This window comes from Neopsephotus bourkii, unplaced genomic scaffold (assembly GCF_033783945.1).
Source record: "Neopsephotus bourkii isolate Nb327-2 ecotype Australia unplaced genomic scaffold, CSIRO-AGI_Nbou_v1 NB_42, whole genome shotgun sequence".
In the NCBI taxonomy this organism is placed as follows: Eukaryota; Metazoa; Chordata; class Aves; order Psittaciformes; family Psittacidae; genus Neopsephotus; species Neopsephotus bourkii.
This window is the reverse complement of record NW_026900559.1, coordinates 437977-462270: the sequence shown is the minus strand read 5'-3', so window position 1 is coordinate 462270 and position 24294 is coordinate 437977. Positions and strand designations below refer to the sequence as shown.

General features: G+C 45.9%; 1 protein-coding gene across 3 annotated transcripts in view; it reads right to left on the bottom strand.

The window, feature by feature from the left end:
• Window positions 1–22335, bottom strand: part of PAMR1 (peptidase domain containing associated with muscle regeneration 1) — a 51211-nt gene extending 28876 nt beyond the window's left edge. For 2 of the 3 annotated variants that reach the window (XM_061346803.1, XM_061346817.1), the window contains exons 1-4: window positions 22142–22335; window positions 11659–11838; window positions 10653–10781; window positions 3883–3997 (exon numbers count right to left, since the gene is read on the bottom strand). In XM_061346803.1, coding sequence (XP_061202787.1) covers window positions 3883–3997; window positions 10653–10781; window positions 11659–11838; window positions 22142–22214 — 497 coding nt within the window. In that variant the 5' untranslated portion in view covers window positions 22215–22335. The remainder of the gene's footprint in view (window positions 1–3882; window positions 3998–10652; window positions 10782–11658; window positions 11839–22141) is intronic. The other variant, XM_061346813.1, reaches the window with a different exon arrangement.
• Between the last annotated feature and the right edge of the window lie 1959 nt (window positions 22336–24294).

Here is a 24294-nt window from a genome sequence, read left to right as displayed (position 1 = left end):
TTATATTTGTGCTGCCCCCCTTCAATGAATAAACAAGTCTCTAATCACATGAAGTCCCCCTTCATCTCAATTTTTCCATCAGGATCCTTGGAAGCCAATTGCTCCATGAGAATATTTAAGTGGCAGAACAGTGAAATCTAAATTGAAGCCATACAGTCTGTTTACACGTATCTGGTCCCTGAACACGTTACAATGGTAGAAATTTCATCTAGGGTCAGACAATGCAGGAGGGCATATTTCTATATAGCTATTTGCTAAAAATTGTTCTATTTCCCCTAAAAAAAGATCTAAGTATCAAAAGTGACAGTATCAAAGACCAAGGTTCAAAAGCTATTTACACTGTGATGTTCAGAAGTCAGCAATTAGGGACACAAGGAAAGCCTGGGGATGTGACAGGGGTAGAAACGGGCAGAGAAAGGGAATGTGAAACACTACAGCATGTTTTGCATCAGAAAGCAAAATGGTAGTAAATTCCCAATGTCTGGCACTTGCACTTCTTTTGAGGGCAGAAATAAGGGACAGGAGTTAGTGCAGAAGGGAAATATTTAAAGACCTTTCCCACAATGTCTGTCTTTCCTAGCTTTAATCCAGCCACTGCACAAGGCCCCTGTTCATTAACAGCAGTGTCATATACTGCCATTTGGATTTGGTGGGGCACAGAGCCAAAGCATCCCACTGGAATATGAATGAGAAAGAGCGGGAGAAACACCAAGTGCCTCTGGAGAATAAGCAATGGCCAGAGGCGTGGGGCCCTGCCTTGGTACAGCAGATAGGAATGCAAAGATGTGGGCCTGGAGAGGCCATGCTGCTGACTGTTCAGCAGAATACAGAATAAATTAAACTTATTGTGTGTTTAGTTTTCCTGGGAACTCCTAATGCTGTAGATCAATGTGTTTAGGATCAGGTAAAGTCTCTCACATTGCCTATTCCAGTGTGGGCCTAGTGATTTGCAAAGAGCTTGTTTTCACACAAATGAGATGAAACAAATTTTGGATGTGCTGCTGGATCACAGCGTCTGAAGAGGCAAGAGAGTACTGGACCCTATTTCCTGCTATTCTAGGGACTCAGACCCCATGCAAAGGAGGCCCCCATATTATGTTAAATGACCTTTCTTTGACAACCCACGAGCTGACTTAAGAGGTTTTTTCATTCAGTCATCCTTGTTAAGGTCATATGGTTGGTTTTAGAGCATCAGGAGTACATACATAAAGAGAAATGAATGAGCAGTTGCAGGAAGCTACATCAATGGAGCAGAACCTCAGCAATGGAGCAGAGCACCTCATTTTTTAAATCATCTGGTGGAATGTAGAGTAAAAATAAAAATGGCATCTGCTTTATATATGCATTAGAGAGACATTAATTCAATTTAGCTTAGCATAAAATGCATCAGTTGAATTCTAGTTCTGTCAGGTTTGCCAGAGGCATCCTCACAGGCATCAGGTTATACACTACACCTTAAAAACATTCTTTCAGTGGCAGATCATACCCCAGGTATCTACCTTTATGGAAATTACAGGGATATACAAATTAACCTGTTCATCCTTGTCACACTTAGGCTACAGTTTATCCTAATTCAATCCTAAAAATACTTACTGGTTCCGCAAACTGGTACATTTCTGCTTAAAATTAAGAATTATGTGTGCAAGTACAGAACGAATGCCCACCCTGTGATGGGAGCAGCATTATTTATAGATGTAAAGGTAAAACTGCCCAGCAGTGTGTTCCTGACCAAAGAATATCAAGAGATTCTCACACAGAGTGAAAGCAGGGAATGGAGGAGACACACACAAAATACTGCTTTTAATTGTTTGCTTTCTCTGATTAAAAAAATATGAAGACAAAGTGGAAGGTGAGAAAATTATAGGGGGTCTAATCTGTATTCTATTTAATTTAGCATAGAAGCAGATACACTGCACCAATGGAATTTCTGACTCATAACTGTTAGGTCAGGAAACCTGCCAAAGCTTTTCAAAACCTCTTGGCTACAGCACAGTTGATGGGATCCTTTACAGACCACGAGGTCTACTGCTGTTTAAATTACAGGTACAGGCAATGTAATTAACCTCAGTTCCTTCACCTGTGAAGCTGTAGCTATAGTATAATTCTCTTGGATATTATGAAACTAATTTAGTGCTACAGGTCATCAGATACAAAATGAAATGCAAAGTATTGTCTTGGTTTCATGTGTCTGCAGTGTGAATACATTCACTAACCCCTCTGAGGAAAGCTTCTAGCAAATGGAAAATGTATAGAACTGCATCTCTGCTGAGGCATTAAAAAAAATGATTGAAAGTTGTGAGCTACTGCTACTGTGGTATGACAAACCTGAGATGGCTTGGGCTGAGGGAGCCTATACATCATAACCCACAGAATAACAAGGCTGGAAAAAAAGCAGAGAAAACAAACCCCCACCACAATCTGGGCACCATTTATCAAACCAGCTCTACTTAGCCAACCCCCAAAGGACCTTGTGGCACAGCTTGAAACAAGGGAAGATTTATCTGTGCTCCTGAGAGTTTTGCTCTCCCTGCCCTGTGTGAAGAGACAAACCACTTTGTTACTCTTCTGCATCTTGCCGTCCTCACCCCTGCCTTTGCAAGCCATCACAGTGGCAGCAAACAGGATTTGTACACAGAGAGAATGAAGAAAGTCCCTTTGTTAGCAGTTGTGCTTACTCAGCACAACGCTGGCTGTGCACTACAGCTCTAAGCAGAGTTAGCAACCACAGAGGGAACCAACACCTTTATATGAACATGCAGTGAAGGGAATAATTCAGAATGGATGGCAGATGCAGGAGGAAGACTCTAGTAGCATGCTTAGTTATGTGCAGTGGAAGGTGTCCCTGCCCATGGCAGGGAGTTGGAACCAGATGAGCTTTAAGATCCCTTCCAATTCAAATGAGTCTGCAACTCTGTGATTCTATAATCGCAGCTACTCATAACCCCATAAAAGGCTTGCATTTTTAATCTGAAAAAAAAAAAAAGCTGTTAGTGTGGGAATGCTACAAGCTCTTCTATTAAATTAATTTCCTCTAATTAAATATTAAGTCTCTCTTTAAATATACAGGAAGAAATCTGTGTATCTAGCATCATTCTTTTGCCTGGGGCACAAAGCTGGTGAGATACTGATGTGAAGGCTTTAGCTACTGTTTTTATTGTATTAGTGGGTTTTGAATACAATCCCCTGCCAAGGTTCCTTCTGCATGTGTGAGCTCCCTGCTACACACGCCTAAAAACAGTATTAATTACCCCAAATAGAGAGTCTCCTGCACTAGGATACCCCACCAAGAAGTGTGAGATTGAGTCAGCAGCAGTGGGTTAACAGGTCTAAGCACACACAGGTCAGAGAACCGATCATATACTCTAGACATAGGAACGGTAAGAGGAGTAACTGAGGGTGATAGAGGACAGGGCTGCTAAAATGAGTGAAAGAAATAAGGGAGTGAAAATGTAGGCTAAATGTATGGCAAGTCCCATGGGCAACTCTCCTAGCATGAGACATCATATCAAACTGTTCCTATAGGTTTTCTTCAAATGTCTTAGTTCAGCCTGGTACACTCTTCAGAAAACACTGGGTGTCTTGGTGTCAAGGTCTTGAACAGACCTCGAGAGATACATTGTGCACAGTATCTAAGAGACTTTCCTTAGCATCCAGCTGTCCTAAATTGGAATTGAAGGCACAGCGATGTTGATTTACACAGTGGATGATCTGTGCCCATCATGAGCTAGACCAGGGAAAAGAGCTGAGGTACCAAATGCAAAGTGGTGGCAATATATTCATTGCCCCAAGGCTCCCAGCTGTTGACCACCATTGACTCTTGGTGATCCACATGCCCCAAGGTCCACCTAAAACCAGTGCTGGCTAAAAGTCAGTATGACCTACCTTAATTCAATGTTAAATCCAGCTTGAACATGAATAGTCCATTCACATCGTGCATTCAGTGGGTAACCCTCCAGCAAAATCTGACCTCTAGAACCTCGAAGAACCTGCCCACACCCTGGGGAGCAAAGGAATAAAAAAAATATCTGTGTCAAGGACCTTTAAGGGATATCTGAGGAAAAGATGTGTAGAAACAGCACTGGAATGAGAAGACACGGTGGTTTAGCCAGATAAATGCTTTCTTACCAGGCAGTATATAAAATAAAGGCACAACCATAAAAGGGCTATAAAGACTTCTGACTCTAATTAGAGTATTGCCTAGGCTAAGAGCACCCCTAGAAAAGTTTTAGTTGGTTGCTTCTTCCTGGTTTGCAACGGAGCCCCATGAAATCACTCCGTACAGCTTTCTCCCCAGTCTTGATTAGCCCACACACTCAGCTGGTTGACCCTCCAGCTCAGAAGAGTTGTAATGGATCTCATGTTGAGCTGTGTAAAACCTGAAGCTGTGGAAGTTGGTGGAAAAATGCTAAAGGACAATGAACACTTGAATTAGCTCGAGTGAGTGAAACAGTGAGAGGAGGAGCTGTTGCACCCAACATCATAGTTTCAAATCCTTCATAAGGAGGCCCTTGGAAGAAAACCAGCTGATCTATTCCTAGAGGATATGTCTGTTTGTTCTCAGGATTCACCACACCTTCCTTATGCGTTAATGCCACCATGCCAGTGGAGACGCATAACCACCACAGCTCCTCCACCAGTGACTCAGTATAACAAATACATGGTATACAGCCCTTACCCCTTCTCTCAGGTACATTCCTACACTTCTACTCCTGTACCATCCTGCCTTTGTCACTCTCAGCTTTTCACCGTACTATAAAATGCACTTCAGTCCCCAGCATCAACAGGATAAGATGAAGTACTCTGGTGACCACTCTGAGAAAACCACTAGAGGACAAGGACCTGAACAAGCAGCAAACAAGGTCGCACACTGAGGAAGCAATATCTTTTCACAGCTACCCTGCAGCTGTCCCTAGGCAGCTGTCCAGGGATAGCTGTCCTATTTCCTCATCTTAGATGCTGAACATTTTTAGCCCAGAGTTCTCTCACCTTCGGTAACCTCTGCCTTTACCCAAGCTACAAAACATGGCTAATGGTGTTTTTACCTTGGAAGGATAGTTGTTTAGTGACTTTTACAGAGTCTTCTGTGATCTAGAAATGCGAGTGTCAGCAAAATGCAGTTATATCATTGTGTACCAAACAGAGCTAATTTCTCAGTTTCTACTTTTCTGACTACATCTTTCCAGATGGAGTCTTGCACATGGCTACATTCCCTGATAAGCCTTCTGGTACTTTGCTGGGGGATGAGGCTCTATCCCTAACTCATAAATCCCAATTGAGTCTAACAGCATCGCCAAAACAGGGAACTCTGATAGGCTGTGTAACATGAATAATGAGGATAAGTGAAAAGACAACACAAAAGACCTCCACAGCAACTCTCTTACTTCATTTTACCTCTTTAGTCCAACAGAAATCCCTGCTGCTTCCATTTGTTTCCCAAGGGGAACCCTAAACTTTTAACCAGTAACACAGGGTGAATGCTTCCTACTGAAATGAGTTTTTAAAATCGCCTCAGGACCCTTCTTTCCTTTAGGAAAAGAGGGTGACAGTGACCTGGTTTGGCAAAGAACCGAGCCTCTGCGGTTCCAATTGATCTTAGTGGCTGGAAATCAGTCCTGCTGCTGGTCTATGGGGAAAAGTGAAAACTGCAGGTCAATTACTCCTCTTTCTTCTTAGGAAAGTGTTGCTCAAATGAAATACCCTTTGTTCATTTACCCTTGGTTGCACTTAATTAAGCAGGACCCAAGGAAACAGAAATGCTTCTCAGAAGAGTTCCTCAGAAGTGCTTCATCCTTCTCTGGGGCTCACTTAGTTCCCTCTGAAAAAGACAAGGCTAATGACTGTGCTCAGCAACCACATTAGGATTCAACAAGTACAGAAAGATCTGCTGTGGTTCACATGATAATGCTCCTTCCCACAGCAAGAAACAGGATCTTGTGCTGCTGTTGGCTCCTGCCTCAAAAACAACCTGAGACAAAGCTGCTAGAAATCTTCAGATGGTTTGACAAAGGGCTTGGACCACCTCAAAGAAATTTTCTCTTTCGTCCTGAAGGGCTTTTGAGTTGCTGATGCCTTTAACAAAGAAAAGCCAAAGAACTGGTGCAGAGATACTTGTACGCACAGCATACTAAATGCACTTTTCTGTTTGCAATGGTACAGACTGAACTCTCTGAACACTGATGCCAAGGAAGTAGGTTTGGCCAGCAAAGCAGGTGGTCCAGAGGCTAAAGAGGAGCCATTCAGTGACTGTCTCCAAAAGAATGTTCTCAGATTTGCTACTGCCCTTCTCTGCATGAAGCACCTTTGCGATCACATCAGATCTGTGCTCTTATATCTCCAGCCCTTCTAGCAGAAGTTAGGCTGACTCCCTATTCAATCATCTGTTGATCAAAAGGAGTCTTTTCTCTTCCCATTCAAAATCTGCGGGAGACCTGGAAAGTTCTGAAAAATAATTTACATCCTAAACACAAATGCTGGCAAATTCTGCCTCATTTACAAAAAAATAATCCACTTTGGCAGAGTGTCAACATCCTTGTTCCTTTCCTGTTTCTGAATAAAAGGCAGCTTTCAGGACCACAGTAAGATTTCCTCTAAGGCTTGTTACTAATAGAAAACAAAACAATTCAGAAGACCTCTACATTGTAGCCCACGGAGACCCATGGGTCAGCAGAGGGAGAGGTCCTGAGGAGACCTCCAGTAAGAACTCATTATCTGCTGTTCAAGTGCTACAACACTGATGTGGGGCTCCTTCACACCTCAAGAGGACTGAATCGAGGAGAATGAGAGTAGAAGAGTTACTGGTATTCATAAATTGGCTGATATGGGAAAGCAGATGTCCCTCATCATGCCTTGTTGCTACCTGTTGCTTGTTAGTCACCAACATTATGTGAAACACTGATGTTTGCAAAGTCTCTAAAACTACCAGCACTGTTGTTCATCACAAGGTACACATTCAAACAAGAAGGCTGAGGACAGCTGTTAGATAACACCACCTTGTCTCCTGCTTTGATGTGTTCTCAAGTGACTTGATAATTGGAGATTGACAAAGGCAGCTGGAGTGCAAGGTACAGAAGCAAGGGTCCTGCAGATTCTTCTGGTTTTAGATTTTGATGTGCCTTTTAGAGCATGATAGTCCTATCCAATAAACAGTGCTATTAGGAAATGTCCCAGTAGGAAACTATTATAGAATCACAGAACAGTTTGTGTTGGAAGGGACCTTAAAGCTTACCCAGTTCCAACCCCCTGCCATGGGCAGGGACACCTTCCACTGGACCAGGTTGCTCCAAGCCCCTGTGTCCAACCTGGCCTTGAACACTGCCATGGATGGGGCAGCCACAGCTTCTCTTGGCAACCTGTGCCAGCACCTCACCACCCTCACCCTTCTGCTTAAGATCTCATCTCAATCTCCCCTCTGTCAGGTTAAAGCCATTCCCCCTTGTCCTGTCATTACAGGTCCTTGTCAAAAGCCCCTCTCCAGATTTCTTGTCAGCCCCTCTAGGCACTGAAAGCTGCTCTAAAATTTTCGCTGGAACCTTCTAGCATTCTTCCAATTGACTCTATTTCGTGCGGGTGTTTTTCTGTACTAACATTCCTTTGGACTACGCTATACAATTTATTTTTACCAAATTATCTGCCATCCTTTGGCTGTTCTTCAGCCACGTCCATGTATTCGGCCATGCCAGCAGACAGTACAAACCAGACTGCCTCACAGGCCAGCCCATGCTGCTTCTTCCTGGTCTAGTGGAAGGTGTCCCTGCCCATGGCAGGGAGTTAGAACTACATGAGCTGTAAGGCCCCTTCCAACCCAAACCAGTCTGTGATTCCTCACCACAGCCCTCCAAGCACACAACCACTTTTGCTGGCAGCGTCCAGAAACCTCACCCTGCCCTACACCATTGCACACAGCCCCTTGGCTGCTGCCCTGTGGCTGAGGCAGTGCCACCAGCCCATGGAGCTGCATGTGGCACCCCAGCGCCATACGGCTGCTCCCCTTGTGGTAACCAGTCCCTGCCCCACAGCTGCCTCACACACACACCAGTGCGGTGTTAAATAGGCATTAATCCTGCCCACAGTCTACACTGCTGCTGGCACTGCATCCCTGGCACTCATCCCCTTACCCCTGCAAGTGCGGACACCGCCACTTCCCCCTGACAGGAACCGGCCTGGGGCCTCTCCTCCTCCTCCAGGGCCCCCGGGTGACACCTAGCGGCGGCGGTGCCGGGTCACCGGAGCGCCCGAGGGAAATGGTGCAGCGGGAGAATAGGCGCGGCGGAGGCAGGGCCCGGGAGCAGGGAGTGCCGGACGGGCCGGGCAGGACCGGGACGGGACGGGCCGTGCCGTGCCCTGCGCGGCCTCCAAGGACTGTCCTGTGGTGAAAGGGGTACCGCTCGGTTACAGCGGAGCTCGCCCGAGCAGCTCGCCATATTTGCCGGTCCGGGGAGCAAGAGCCCGGGGCTGGGAGCGGTGTTCCGCGGCAACGCCTCCCGCGGCCCGCGAGAGGGAGACAAACCCCGGCGGTCTCCAGGCAGCGGCCGCGGGTTCACCCGGAGCCCCGTCGGGTGCCCGGGAGCTGCTCACCGGTGCCTCCGGCTCGTCCCTCCTGCCCGGCCCGAGCCCCGGGCAGCCGCGCTGCAGCGTTCAGGCGCGGGCAGGGGTGCAAGTCTGCGGGTGATTGGTCCCTCAGTGCAGGGGCAAGGTAGAGGCGGGCCGCGCTTGGCAAGGGGTGGTAACGTTCAGGAAGAAGGTTCAGGTGGGGAAGCCATGCAAGGACAGCTCTGTCAGCAGGAGCAATCCCTTCCTGTTCCCCACAGGTGCCGAGCTGGTGCGGGACAAAGCTTTGTGTGTGGGCTGTACAATGACCGGCTGGGCAGGGGGTTGGAACTGGAGGAGCTTTAAGGTGCCTTCCAACCCAAACTAGTCTGTGACTTACAAAGGTGCCCAGGGCAGGCTGCAGAGTTCCAGATGTGATCGTGTGTGCAGGTACCAAAGAGAAATACCTCCTCCTTTGCTCTCCAAAATGTGATGTTAGCAGATCCACTGCTCCAGCAGCCCATGCATGCTGCCCTTCAGATGCTACTCGCTGGCCAGCCTCCAGACCAAAAGCCACATAGCCTGCAGGCCTGCACCCAGCACGGTCACAGACTGCTTTCTGGACAAGCAATCTCTGCATGCCTGAGCCTACCACCAGGGTTAAAACTGAGACAGACATAAGAGGCAGAGCAGGGGACCTCAGAAATGTGCTGAGGTCACAGGTGCCCCTGTGCTCCTCTTTTAAGAGTGGAAAAGTTCTGCCCATCCTAACCTGCCTCTGAAGTACCACAGATCCGCACAAAACAGATCACATCCTCAGTGTCACACTGCTTCCCTCAAAAGAGCAAGTAGGAAGGAAAGCACTATAAGGCAAAGCTCTTCAAAATTTCAGTATTGCAAAAGTGCCCAAACAGGCTGCACTGAGGGGGTGTGTTTGCTTTAAAACACAAGTAGGCAGAACAGGCTGAAATATACTGCGGGCAGCTGACCTACTGAGGCAGGGAGAGGAAGGATTAGTTGAGCTAATGATTCTTTCTCAGCTCTGCTCTTGTAAAAAGTTCCAGGGGAGCTCTAGCATTGACCCAGAGCAAACAGGACTTTAAAGTGCTATCAGAAATCACACCACCAACAGCAAGGGACTCAGTTTATCAACACCAGAAGCACCAAGGTTGGGTTAGCCCTGTTGCTGAAACATGTTGATTCCCCATATTCTGCTGTTTGAAACAACGATTTTGTTTGCTTTCACCTTCTGAATGGCCTTGGGCTGTGCTGGGAAAGGAGGCTCAGCTGTTGCTTTAAAATCAGTGACTAAAAGGAGGTTAAGTTATGTAAAAAAATGGACAGAGCAGAGCAGGAAAAGGAGGCTCTGCTTTCATCTTTCAGTGAAAGGTGACCAGAGAGACAATCTATACAAATGGTGGAAAACCGGTAAAAGAAATACCAAAATTGTATCAGGTTAGTTTATGGAATTCACTGTTGAAAGAGCATTGGAACCAATAGCTTAGCAAAATCCAACAAGCAGGAGTTCTTGTATGCTGTTGAGAACAAAACCTTCAGGTATTGCTACCAGAGCCTGCAACACTCCTGGTCCATCATAGCACTGTTAGCAGTTGCAAGATACGTTTTCCAGAGCTTCCTTGGAATGTGTTGGAGCTGTGTGAAGGAGGGAGAGAACACTGAGTCTTGCCTGGGGCTGGTTCTGCAGCCCAGGGGTTGAAGGAGGACAGAGGAGAAGCTCTTTGATCTAGCTGATGCCCTTGTAAATGTTTATGCTTTGCTGAAGGCCACTGGGGAATCAGTTATGGTGAAGAATGTCCAAGAAAGGCAGACAGCAGAAGATTTCCAGAGTCACAGTAGTTAAAGTTTTAAAATAAACCTAAACAAACCAGAAGTTTAGTAGGGTTGCAGCCTCCTGTGGTTTGGGGCCCAGGCCAATGCTGTGAGCACTGGGAGAAAAGTTCTCCACTCTGTACATCCCGCTCACTGCCTGCTTGTGCTTGCCCTCTCCTGTCTGTGCCCTTTAAAAAGTCGCCATTCATGGATAACTGGAAAGCACAGCATGGCTCTGGCCCCATCCCACCCCTCCCTGTCCCTGCCATGCCTCCCTGCCCATGTAGGACACTTACTCATGCAGTCCCCTCCGTACCAGCCAGCTCTGCATGCTGCACAGTAGATGCCTTTGATATAGAAGTCATCGAGCGTCCCTCCCCAGGAGCCGTTGCGGCAGGACTTGCAGTTCTCAAAAATGGTGCAGCCTGAAAGGAGAGCCACAGTGTTAGATGACGGCCGAGGTGGATTGTGCTGCATGAAGAGGAGCAGTCTCTTTCTTGTCCGCAGAGAATGCTGGTTATGTTAATGACTGCTGTGGTGCTGACAGCTTCCCTGCTGTGAACTGTGCCCAGCCTCCACCTCCAAACCCTAAGCAGCTCAGACTCTGAGATTTGGAACCAAACTCCCAGTCTGACTTGTCCAGACATCTAAATCTCATTGCTCTGACTGTAGATGTCTCTCTCAGAAGTCTCAATGTGGCTGCCGGTGCCACATTCTGATTCTGATGTCTTCTAACCTGGTCCTGTCTCCTCCTGCCCTCACCTTTCACTTCAGCCTTTCTACTTTGGTAGCCAGACTTCCAAGTCATATGGCTATAGACCGGTTTGGACCTTAAAGATCATCTAATTCCAACCTCCTGCCATGGGCAGACTGTTATAAGGTGTCCCCTGAGCCTTCTCTTCTTCAGGCTGAACAAGACCAACTCTCTAGTCATCTCTCCCTTCTTGCTCTGGGCACACAAACCATCCCAGAGCACCTACATAAAGCTCCTGCTGTGAAGCCAGCTGCAGCATTGCCCTTTGGCAGCTCCCCAGCTTGCCCAGGATGCCCAGAGGATAACACTATCAGTGGAAAGTGTGGTGGGTTATTTTCTGGCAACAACACTACCTGCTGCACAAGACCTTACTATGTGTCCTGCTGCTGTCAGAAGAGTAGCAGAGGAAGCTCCTGAGGAGATCTGGGGCAACCCCATGCCCCAGTGAGATTTGCCTCCCCTTACTACTCCCCTCCCAAGCAGCTACTCTTATGTGCTGATGCTTTGGCCAAAGTTCCAGTGCAAATGCAGTGTGGACCAAAACATACCTGGGTGGATTAAGCAGGAGTCACACTCGTTGTCCTCATTCCTGCAACAGGGAATGGTGTAGCCCACTCTTTCCTTCTGTCCTGGGCAGATGCACTCAATTTGGTCATATTCGCAGCACTCCCGACACATGATATTCCACTCAGCGCCAGGGCAGTTTTCATTGATCACTGTGTACTCTGCTAGAGGGGAACAGAGAAGTGAACACAAGGATATAATCTATTATCTGCCATGGATTGACAGGATCAGAGGTGGACTGCCACAGTGAGCGCAGATCCCATTTCTCCATCAGCACACTGAGTTCTATAAAGTGATCTCTAATGAGTGCATGGTGCTGTCAGCATGTCTCCTCACCAGCTGACAGGCCCGATGACTATTTTCATGGAGTTTGGTGGTAAAAAGAGAGAGAGTAGACTAGAAAGATGAGGCATGAAGTGAACGTAATGAGGCTATCTCTTCTGTTTCCCTTTCTCCTCCCCTTTTTTACTTTTTATTCATTGTGGTTAGGTAACATCCTTTTTTCTATTGTTTTAAACTGAGTAACAGGGCTCCCTTGTTATTGCGACAAGCCATACATATCTAAGGTATAGCATGTCTACCCGTGCCTGTACATGGCTCCCTGCTCACACAGATGTTTTGATCCTCTGGGGCCTGGAGCAGCTCTGCTATGGAGGCAGGCTGAGAGAGTTGGGCTTGTTCAGCCTGGAGAAGAGAGGGCTCCTGGGAGACCTTAGAGCAGCTTCCAGTGCCTAAAGGGGTGACCAGAAATCTGCAGTAGGGTTGTGTTTTTTTAGAAGGGCCTGTAGTGACAGGACAAGGGGGAATGGGTTTAAACTGACAGAGGGGAGATTGAGGTGAGATCTGAGGAAGTTCTTCCCTGTGAGGGCAGTGAGGCCCTGGCAGAGGTTGCCCAGAGAAGCTGTGGCTGCCCCATCCCTGGCAGTGTTCAAGGCCAGGTTGGACTGGACTTGGAGCAACCTGGTCTAGTGGGAGGTGCCCTGTCCATGGCAGGGGGTTGGAACTGGATGTGCTTTAAGGTCCCTTCCAACCCAAACCATTCTGTGATACTATGATATGCGTACATATTTTCATATGTAGAGCTTGTGTACAGAATAGGGTCAAAAAGCAGATGTTACTTGGTGAAACAAATGTGTGTATTTATAGTGTAGGTGAGTTGAATTAACTTGGCCCTTAAAGAATTGTAAAAATAAATCTACTGCCACCTAGAAATGCTGTTTGATCACTTCTTGCCCTTATATCAACTGAAACAATAAAAATAGTGTGTCTTTGATGTACTGACAAATTTGGGGTAACATATGTAGCCTTGACAAGGAAATTGGTGGATTTGAGGGTTTTTTGAAGTGATGCTCTGGGGGATTTTCTTCACATATATCATTGAATCAATTATTCTGAAGTTTTGTAGATGCTATTTTTTAAAGACATTAGTGTGAAGACTCTGCACCTCTTTTATAATGGCAGGATCCCTTTTGTTTGCATAAATATCTCTAGACTACTGAGCAAAAGGCAAAGGAAGCCTTTCCCTCTGAAATTTAAGAGGGAGATGCACAGAGCCCCTCATGTGTGTAACAAATGTTTGTTTCTGTTGCTGTGCTCATCCTGGGCTCCAGGGAGGAAGAGGCACAACCCTGCTGCCCATGCCCACACTTGGCCAGTATTACCATAAACCAGAAGAGAATGAGGCAGGGAAGTGTGAGGGGCAATTTATTGACAGAGTAGAATTCTGGAAGGCAGGCCTTGGCCAAATGTGGCAGAGGTAATTGTGGGGTGCTTTGTGGCTATGACTATGATAAACTTCCAAAGCAGGCAGTGGCTGTGTCTCCTAGCATCAAACACAATCCAGAAAGTGGCTTGACCTTTCTTTGGGAGATGCAGGAAGAAGCTGCTTGACAACCCATGCAAAATATTTAGCTGAAAAGAACAAACAAGTCTCTGAACAGGCAAATAAACAGTGGATTAATTTATGGGATTTTAAGGACGGAAGAAAAGCTCAGTAAATCCAGGCATAAACAGCACACATGGAAGCAGCTCAAGACCACAGAAACTAAGCAAAAAATGGCTGTGTTGGGAAAGCGCATGAACCTCCAGGGCAGGTGTCAAAGGGAACACCTGCTTGGCTTTGGCACAAAAGCAATTTTTCACCCAATGCTTTGAGCTCACTCTGAGGGGCGAGATGACAGATAAGCACTGAGGCATATGCAGGGTGGCTGGTCATTCTTATATGTTTCCAGGTTCAGATGGCAACACGCTCGTGCTTTTCACTGATGCCTGTGTCTAGTGAGACCACCTAGTCCCTATAGCACATTTCAGAGGCTAAGGTTGTCAGCAATGGATTTTGTAAAGCAGTAGGAGGGAACTGGATTTGATGGATGGACCACTCAGTGGATAGATAAGGAGTTGGCTGGAAGGTAACACTCAGAGAATTTCCACCCGTGACTCTGTCCAAGTGGAGACCAGTGACAGTGGTGTCCTCAGGGATCACCAGTCAGTGACAAAGATGTTGAGCAGCCTGGAAAAGCCAACTGTGAAAGCCCAGAAACATGTGACAGGACAAGGGGGAATGGCTTTAACCTGACAGAGGGGAGATTTAGAGGAGATATTAGAAAGAAGTTCATCTTCTGTGAGGGTGGTGAAGCCCTGGCACAGGGTGCCCAGAGAAGCTGTGGCTGCCTCATCCCTGGCAGTGCTCAAGGCCAGGTTGGATGGGGCTTGGAGCAACCTGGTCCAGTGGAAGGTGTCCCTGCCCATAGCAGGGGTTGGAGTTGGAGAACCTTTACTCTCCCTTCCAACCCAGTTCTGTGATTCTGTAATGTTCCCAGTCAGTGTCTGAAGGCTGAGCTACAATGATGGCAATTCCTCACAGCGATGATGCCACCTCCCTTTGTCCCTGTTGCTGAGCTAAGGCTTTGTAGGAGCCAAAGGCTCCTCCCTTTGGGGAGCCCTCCCTGCTAACAGCTGGGACCTGAACTTCCTTTGTGCAAAGCTGAGTGGGTGATGAATCACAGCCTCTGTACCATGAACCCACAGAATCCAGTGAAGGGAAAGAGTGGAAGGAGGTCACTCCTGGTGCTGCGGTAGATTGAAGGGTGAATAGTTTTAACCTGCTGGACTACCGAGCTACAGGAAATTCAGCTCTGATCTGACTTGCCAGGTTCACACTCATTCCTCACTTTCTCTGGTCCAGAATTCCCTTTTTTCACTTCTTATTTTTGCTTCCCCTTTTCAAAACATGCCAGCTTCCTAGGCCAAGATGTGCTTGGGCAGGCTGGTATGCCGCAGAGGAGCTTGAGCAGTCAGCAATGTAGTCATCATCTCCCTGACACAAGTGTGCCTGGTTTTCCTATCACCCTCATGGCTGGGCACACATAAGACTGAGCCATCTCTGTCCTCTCTAAACCTGAAATACTATCTTGTTCCAAACTGCAGGACTTCAGAAAAGATTGTAACAACTACACAATAAATTCTTTTATTAGTACTTGGAAGGGTCATGGTGGAGGTTTGACAGAAATATTGTTTGAAACTGAGTGGAAATGCAGCCTTCCAAATGGGCAGTTTTTACTGCAGTGTTCTGAAAAGCCCAAAGTCTCCTTGCAGAGTAAGTGAAGGCTCCATTAGTACTCACCCTGAAGTCTGAAAATGTATTACTTACTCTTACGACAATGAGTTCAAAGAGGATACCCCAATAATAAACAAAAGAATAGCTGCAAGAATAAGACCATTTTAAACACTGCTCCTATTCAATACAAGGTCTCCTGGATATGATAGTGACAAATCCTGTGGGATATTCAGTAAGTCCAGTCAAATCTCTCATTCAGGGGGAAAGCAGAGACCTCTCAGGGATGGAAAAAATATGATCATCAAACCAAGCCATGACTTAGAGCTCAGCTTAAAAGCCAAGCTGAATTTGACCTTGCAAAGGAAATTAAAATAATAACAAAGGGTTCTTCAGGCATTTAAAGAATAAAGAAATAAGGAAAGAGGAAGAGCAACTTGTGGGATGGTGGTGTGGATGAAATACAAGTCCATGAGTGGAGAATGTAGTGAGTTATTAGCTTTCATCTTCAGGGAGGTTGTTTATGGGGAGCAAGGGTTTCAGGCTGTGGAAAAGAACAGGATGATGCACGTATTAATGAGCTTATAACCAACTGCAGTTTGCACCTTGGGATGTTCAAGTAAATCAGTTTTGGTTTATCTTACTAGGTCAGGCTTAACGCTTTAGTGATTGCTGCTTGAGGAGTGGGTCAGGCAGCTCACCAGAGTAAAACTGCAACTTCAGCAAACTTGTCTTTTGCCATGGCAGATTTGTCAGGCATGGTCACCTTCCTCAATAGAAAGGGAATTTCTCTTCCAAAAGACTGAGAGCTGGCAAAATTATATGACTAAGAACTGAGGTGATTTGAAGCAAGCCCAATTGCACCGATTAACTTGTGTCTTCCACTTCCTTGGAAGAATGACTTTTTTAGGCTGCAGTGACTTTAAGCTGACATAAGCCCATGCTGCTGCTGAGATGGAATCTTTCCTCCCTTTCTGACTTTCCATCTCCGCATTCCCACTCCTTATCTTTGTGCTCATATTAGCTGCTATGTGGAGGGATCAGCTGACCAATCCAGCAGAAAACCAGTTTGCCATCTCCATCCATCCTTGGCGGGAAGGGGGGAAGAAAAGTTTACAACCTAAATGTGCTCTACACACCTCCAAAAGAGAGAGCACCTTAGGACCCTGCTGGATATATATATCCATCAGAAGTCCTGAAAGATGGAAGAAAGTGCTCGATACAGACATCCATATCTTGGTCTGAACTAATGGAACTTCCCGTCCTACAAGTTATATCTGTTGTCCTGAAAAGATGAATTTTCATTTCATGCCTCAATTTATCCATGAGTATATTGGTAAAATGATACTTAGGCTCAAAGAAATACTATTTTAAATTGCTTTGAAAAGTGCCATATGAATTAAGAGCACATTGTAAATAAGAGCAGATACAAATGGATATATCTCTAAAATTGGAAGTCATCTGTAGAGGATGACTTTTGAAAAGTGTTTGTTCAACCAGTTCATGTTCCATGAGGGAACAGGCCCCTTTTTATTTGATTACATTTTAATTTTTCAACATGATGCTCAAAACCAATTACTGCCTTCTGCAGAAAAAATGAAGTTTGCAGGAGCAATTTCCTAAGGCTTTTATTAGGGAATGCTTGGCCATGAAATAATTGTGAAATGAAGCTCTCTTATTTAAAAGAAAAAATAGCTCCAACAGAGGTGAAACCTAGGTGAAACAGGTATCATTTTTTTTAATTCTTTTTTTCACATGTCTCAGTTTTATTCCTGTTTTATAGAATCACAGAATAACAGACTGGTTTGTGTTGGAAGGGACCTTCAAGCTTATCCAGTCCCACTACACACCCTCTACTAGACCAGGTTGCTCCAAGGCCCATCCAACCTGGTCTGAACACTGCCAGGGATGGGGGAGCCACAGCTTCTCTGGGCAACCTGTGCCAGGGCCTCACCACCCTCATCTCTATTGTCATTGCACAGATGTGCAAGGTGGGCTCAACCCCTGTTGACATTGACAACAAGAAGAGCTCTGAGCACACAGGAGGTAGAGAACTTGTTAGCTGGAAACGAGAAACATGTTGGGCAAAACCATGCCTCCACTGTGATGAATAGCAAAACTCTCCATTTGATCTAAGCAAGGCCAAGACCTTGGAAGGGAAGAGAGATGTTCCCTTTAAGACGTTTTTATTGGGGCTTTTTGAAAACAGTGTACCCCAAATCATTAATAATGAGGGAAAGTGCAGGTCTTTATTCTTAATCTCTTTTTGCTTCAGATAACCTATTTTGCAAAACGATGCTTGGTTTCCTAATAGATGTGTTAAAAGGATGAAAGAGATAATGCTGTCACTAAAAACACTTGTTTCTCTTTAGAGATTATATACCCGTTACTCTTTTTAGCAGCTGGGCTAATAAAAAGAGGAGATAAAATACATCCTTGTTTTAGTTTTACTCACTGTGTTCAGCTTACGGGTCACAGACCTTTGTTGAAAAATTATACTGCATCTCCTGTAGAGTCAGTGAGCATAATGTATTGGGCACTGGTGTGTGCTTTCACACAGCAGTGAGAGTAGGGAGAGGGGAAAAGAAAGGATTTCTATTTGAAAAAATCAAAGCCAGTGGGTGAACACAGAAGGAAATCATAGAATCATAGAATGGTTAGGGTTGGGAGGGAGCTTAAAGATCATCTAGTAAATTTAGTATGCTAAGCTGAATTCGTCCTCTTAATAAATGTGCATTGACAGTCCCAAATGCGCAGTTGTGTTCAAAGCAGACTAAACTACTGATGCATATTCACTCTAAGAAAAGCACTGAAAACCTGTGTAGTGCATGTACAAATGTGTTCTGCTGGATGAGACCGTTTTTCTTAAGTTTGGCCTTTTTAACAATTCAGATTATGCTTCACATAGAAAAAAAGGAGAATGTACATTCTGTTTTGGTTCAGAAATTGGGGTCTGCCTAATATTTTCAGATAGGAGGGTCTCTATTCCAGGTTTTCTGTTGTCATTTAGTGTTCAGTAGATATACATTCAGATATAAATAGTCCTGATGGTGTTCCTGGTAGGCCATAGGTTTACTTCATTGTGCTCCTGCAGTTGTGCCCTTTCTACATTTGTAAGCTTCTAGTCTTAACTAGGCTATGACAAACAAACTGTAAACTTCCAACGCTTCTCCTCCAAGGAGAAAAGAATTGTTAGTTCAATTAAAAAATTATATTTGAGGTCTCCATCAGGTCCTTAACAGGATTCCCCATGTGACTTCCAAAGCTTGTATCTCTCTCCACACTGCCTTGTTTTGCTTTGTCTAAAAGGAAAGCCAAATAAAAATTGTTCCTATTTGTGAGATCCATACTTTGCCCATCTAAGCAATGTAATGGTGGGTCAATGCAAAAACTGCATTAACACAAATAGCTCTTGGGTTTTCTGTTTCCAGTCTTAACTGAAAACAGGCCTGTTAATTCAGTCTTTCTACATGCTAAAGCCTTCTTAATGCCACTATCCCTCAGCCAACATCACCTCAGTTGTGATGCCCAATCATTCCCACCATTTCCTCTTTCAATAAACTTACATGTCATGCAGCCCCTCCTGTTGCCTGGTCTAACCACTGCTGCAGAGAGATTGACAGCTCTTGAATAAGATGCTCATTCCTATAGGAAATTTCCTGTTCCCTTTCTTTCTACATTTCAGCAGCCCTTGTTCCCTGAAGGTAAGCTGCAATATGCAAAATAAAGCCGTACTCCACACCTCCTGAGTCAAAACTTCGCTGTTTTCCCCATTTTCTTGTACCAAACCCTCATATCCTCTCCTTTCTATTTAGAACCATAGACTGGTTTGGATTGGAAGGGACCTTAATGCTCATCTAGTCCCAATGCCCTCATATGGGCAGGGACACCTTTACTCTATCTTTTTTGTCATAGTTGGATTTCAATCACCAGCCACCTATGCCACTAGCCAGGATGGTTTTAGCATCTAAAGCAACCTGAAGAAGTCTGCCCTAATAAACCTTCTCCTTCAGTTTTGTCTCTGTCATTGTCAGCTGGCATTTGTGATTTTATTATAGGTGCTGGCTTCATCCGAGAAGGGCCATGACAGCTAAAATAGCCAGGGTAAAGTCTAAAAGACAGAGGCTGCCTCATTACCCTTCAGACCTTGATTTTCTTCTGGGATAAAGGAGCTTATTCTGGTCACAAAAGTTATACTAGTGGGATCAGGAAGAGATTTTGTGCTGCAAGACGAGGAACAGGAACAGGTAACGAATGAGTTAGTGACAACATTGATGAAATTAGAGAGCCCAGCCTTTGCTAATGGGGTCTGGGGGACAAAGCCAGGATTCTGCAATAGGGGAGAATATTTGGGAATCTGTGGAGAAGAAGCAGCTGCCGTATTGAAATTCATGACTACATCACATGAGAATGTGCTTGTGTTATAAACATGGAGGAGTGGTGCTGGACCTGTCTTGAGTTCTTGCTTGCTGTAGTGTTGTGAGACCTGGAGCATGCTGGCAGTTTACTTGAAGTTAATGCTACACAGATAGAAGTAGTCCACACAGACAGCAGCAAACCCCCTCCATCTCAAATTTTACTCCTTACAGGAGCATGTAGTCGAGCCCTAACCAAGGACTGCAGATGTCCCCATCTGTTCCCAGTGACAGATTGCCTCCCTGCCCTATGTCCTCCCTCCCCATTTGCACCACATCTCTGGTCTTGCAGGACAGAGAGGGGCATCCACATCTCCAAGGGAGCGCATGCTGCTGGAAGCACCCGTGGAGTTCTGTGGTGGTGAGGGTCCCTGGTGGGCCAATGGAGACCTAAATGCTGGCCACCAGCTGGCTTGCAGGGACCCCTGGGAGCCCCTTGCAATGGCCTTGGGTATGACAGTAAGTAACCCCAGCTTTTCTCCAAAACAAAAAGAAAGTCACTTTGTCCATGCTAGGAACCTAAACATGTGAACTGAAGTAACCCATCTGCTAAGATTGAATGCATCTGGATGTGTCTGAGTGCATCTGGCCTCCACTTCTCTAGACAGAGGCTGGAGGGGGAGGGGAAGAGAGGTTGAGAAGGGTTTAGATAGGCAGAAACAAACACACATATATTTTTAAGGAAATATGAGTCACTTGCACTTCAAATTTATTCCAAAAATCAATTCCCAGACCTCCCAGGCTCCTGCCCCTAACTCCTGAGGCAGGCCCTGTGCAACTGGGTGTGATAAATGGGGATAAAAATTGGATACATCTGTGGGTAGGAGGCAAAATGCTCTTTTCCAACCTGCCCTGACATGCTAAAGCCACCACTGCACTCTTGAATTGCTCCCCTGTCTCTGAGTGCCTCTTCCACTGCTGACGGAGGGGAGCTCCTGGCCCCCTCCTCTTGTCAGTAGCTGTGGGCATGTGCCCACTCCACCAGCAGCAGGGCAGGGGAGGCACAGCCAGGAAGGAGGTGGGGCAAGAGGGACAGCTGGCTCTTCTCCATGTGCCCCACAGGACCTTCTCACACTGCTCCTGGAGTGTGAGGAGCTGGTGTCGGGGGGCCAGCATCCTCCCTCCCAAGCTTGAAGTCTGACAGCCCTCATCTCCTTGCCCTTCATTGTCCTGTCTCCCCTTGTCACCAGCAGCCCAGTGCCTGCCCCCTCAGCAAGCCAACTTCACACCATGACTGAGACATGCTGCTCTGGCAGGAGGAGAGATCTGTCACCCACCTTGCTGCTTTGACAGCTGCAGCCCATGCCTAGGGCTGCTCTGCTGCTATTTCTGTGCCCCTCCAACATATGCTATGGAGCCACCTCTCCTGGTCAGTGTGCAAGGTGGCACCGGGTGGAGGGTGGCAGGATCAAGTCAGTGCATGTGGAATGAAGGTGTGGAGAAGCTCTCTGTGCTTATGCCACAGGGGAACATTGGCAGGAGGTCATGCTGCAGGCACCAGTGGGCAGACATCACTGGCCACTGCCTGTCACCTTCACCCTAGCCTCAGAGGTAATGGCAGAGCATGGCAGAGGCAGACTCTTTTCTGCAGCCCCAGCTCAGGTGAGCTCTGAAGCACCATCCTTGACACAGATGATTGATAGCCATCCCAGTCGCAGTGCCTGCATACCTGACAGCTCCCCCAGTAACAGGCAGTTACCTTGCCAGGTGCATCACAGTCTGCAGCAGCTTGAAGGGTGGGTGATGTGAGGGCACATCAACTCCCGGTCCTGAGGAGCAGCCAGCAGCGCCAACAGCGAGATGCTGCCAGCAGCTCCAGCCATCTCCACGTGTAAATAACAGCAAATCTGCACTCAGCAGTAACTGCTTTTTGCTTAACCTTATCAAGAAGAAACCATACATGCTGGTTCAGCAGAAACTGGGGTGAGGCTTGAATATAAAAAAGATCATTCTGCTTTAACGAGGCTTCCTCTTCGAAAGAATAATATTGGCAGAACTAAAGCCCAGATCGGAAACAATGTGTGGCTTTTGTTTTCTTTATTGCTTCACTTTTTTCCTCCCTTGCCTTCATTCTCGGTGTTGGGGCTGGAGAGGAAAGTCTTCGTCTTGCCAAACTAAACAAATTACGCTTTACAATTCAGAGCCTTAAATGCCTCTTTTTATCATGATTTCCTTAGCTCAGTGTTGAGAAAATAAAGCAGTAGTAAGCAGAGTGATTACATACCCTTTTCCTTATGGCCATTGGCAAACAAATGCAGCCAGTTGTTTCTCTTTAAATCCATTAAGTTTGCTTGGAAATCATCCCTGGACAAACCTCCCCCCACACACACTCCATGCTGGCAAGAAAAAAAATAAATAAAGCAGAGCCCCTTCTTTCTGTTATTGCCATCCCTGCAGATGTCCCTGCTTCCCATGACAGCACATGAGAGAGATCAAACCTCTCTGAAGGAAAGGGACTCATTCGGCCGTGCCGGGAACGTACACGCTCACTTACAGTACCTCTTGGCAAGCAGGAGATGAGCAGGAGCTGGAGCAGAGTGAGTCCTACATGTGTCCAGGGGGCTTGCTCCATAGTGCCCGGGCCAGTGCAGCGGTGTGACTGCTCGGGAAGGGAAAGCAGGCAAACAGCTTTTACTGGGACCTCACCAGCTCCGGGCTGCGAGGGATCTCGGATTTCAGACCTCAGCTCTCTCCCATCCTCACCAGAGGGGAACTACCTTCAAGAGACTTCTCAGGCATCCAGAAGCACGACGTCACCCCAAACCTCTCCAACTGCTGCCTTAACCCTTTCTGGACTCTGGCAGCCGATCCCTTTTGTGATGGGTTTATTGACACAGCGCTCAGCTCTGAGGTAGCAATTTTCGCTTTGGAAAGAAAGATATTGCAAAGGGGGAGGAAACAGAAATGTGAATATCTATTTGTGTGAGTCATCCCAGTTGCTGTGGGTGAGCTGAAATTATGTATGTCTCCAGAGGGAGGCACTTTGGATATCCCCCTCCTTGGGCTTCAAGGCGTTGATGCATCCCAGGGTGCTGCCCCTGATATTGGGTGGGTGCAGATTGGGGTTCCTGGCCCATGCCCCAGTGACCAGGCAGCCTGGCCAAATGACATGTTCCACTTTACAATGTGCTTGAAATAGCCATGTATTTTTATGGTGGGTCAGATGAATGAATGAGGCTCACTAAAAGTTCACTCCACAGTGGATGAAAACCGCAAAACACAAAAGGAATCACTTGGCATATGAGGGCTTGAGCTAGTCAAAACCTTTTTACAGAGTACATTTCTGCCAAGAAATGCAATTTTGGCAAAATTGAGATGTTTGGTCAGAACATGTTGATACTGGGGAAATGTTCAATCCAAACAAAGGATGCTGTTTAATTTGGATATTATCTTTGTGCCATATTTTTTTCTGCCTTTTCTATTACCACGATACTGATTTTATCTGGTCTTCACCCTGTAGTTCATAGCAGTATACTTTATTTTATCTAATACATTTCCTGCACAGTTTTTCAATACCATCCAAAGGAAATATTTCATAGCTCTAAATTTGACTTTTTCAATTTCGTTTTAGTTGCAGGTATTTTTTTTACATATATTGTGAGAGGGAAAATTTGAAATACTGGCGTTTGCTTTGGAGTAGAAACTTGAGTATCTCAAAAAGGTCTAACAAATACCTACAGCTGTTTGTAAAGCTCTAGACATGTTGAGTAACCTCAAAAATTTGAGAGCAGTAGCCAGTGGAAACCTTGAGTAGTTTACTGTGGTGGAAAATCCATTACAGCTTCAGGTGGTCTGTCATGGGGTGAATTCCTCTATCCAGACCTTTGTCTAGGTTATACATGACTAGTGTTTGTTCACCTTCGATATAAAACAGTATCAATGTATTCATGATTGGGTTTTCTTTTCTCGAAATCTCATAATACTGATGTAAACCCACCATTAAAAATACTAATATAAGAAGACCTGAGATAGGTGCCAAGTTTGTAACCATTATGGCATATAGTGCTGCTCAGAACATGTCAACGTGACATGGCACTTGTAGGACATTTTGCACTTAGCTGCCATTTGACTTTCTGCATGGCTCCCAGCAATGGAACCAATGATCTTTCCTAATTCCAAGTTTGGGTTCCTTTAGCAAGCCTTTTAGTGGCAGGAATAAAAAAAAAAAATAAGGAAAAAACTGAAGCCCCACCAAACCAGATGAAAACAGTGAAAATGGGGAGCCCTTACCTCTTCACAAAGAAACACAAAACTATTTCAAGGCCAGGCTGGACGGGGCTTTGAGCAACCTGGTCTAGTGAAAGGTGTCGCTGCCTGTGGCAGGGGGTTGGAATTGGATGATTTTTAAGGTCCCTTCCAACCCAAACCATTCTGTGATTCTGTGATTGTAATGTCTCTGGAATCATGATTAGTTCATTTCCTAGCCCTCATTTCTAGTAAGCAATTAAATTATTTAACCTACTAAGTCCTTTTAATTGCTTACAGATATCTGAGGCTTAGATGTCTCTGAGGGGGAGTCTTATGAGGATGTAAGACAAAATCTGGTTTTGGTGTGGGATATGAAGGGAAATCCCAGAGCACTGAATGAGGCTGGACACAGGGAAAGAGAGTGTTAAAGCCAGACACAGAGGACCTAACGCTTGGGTTTCTCA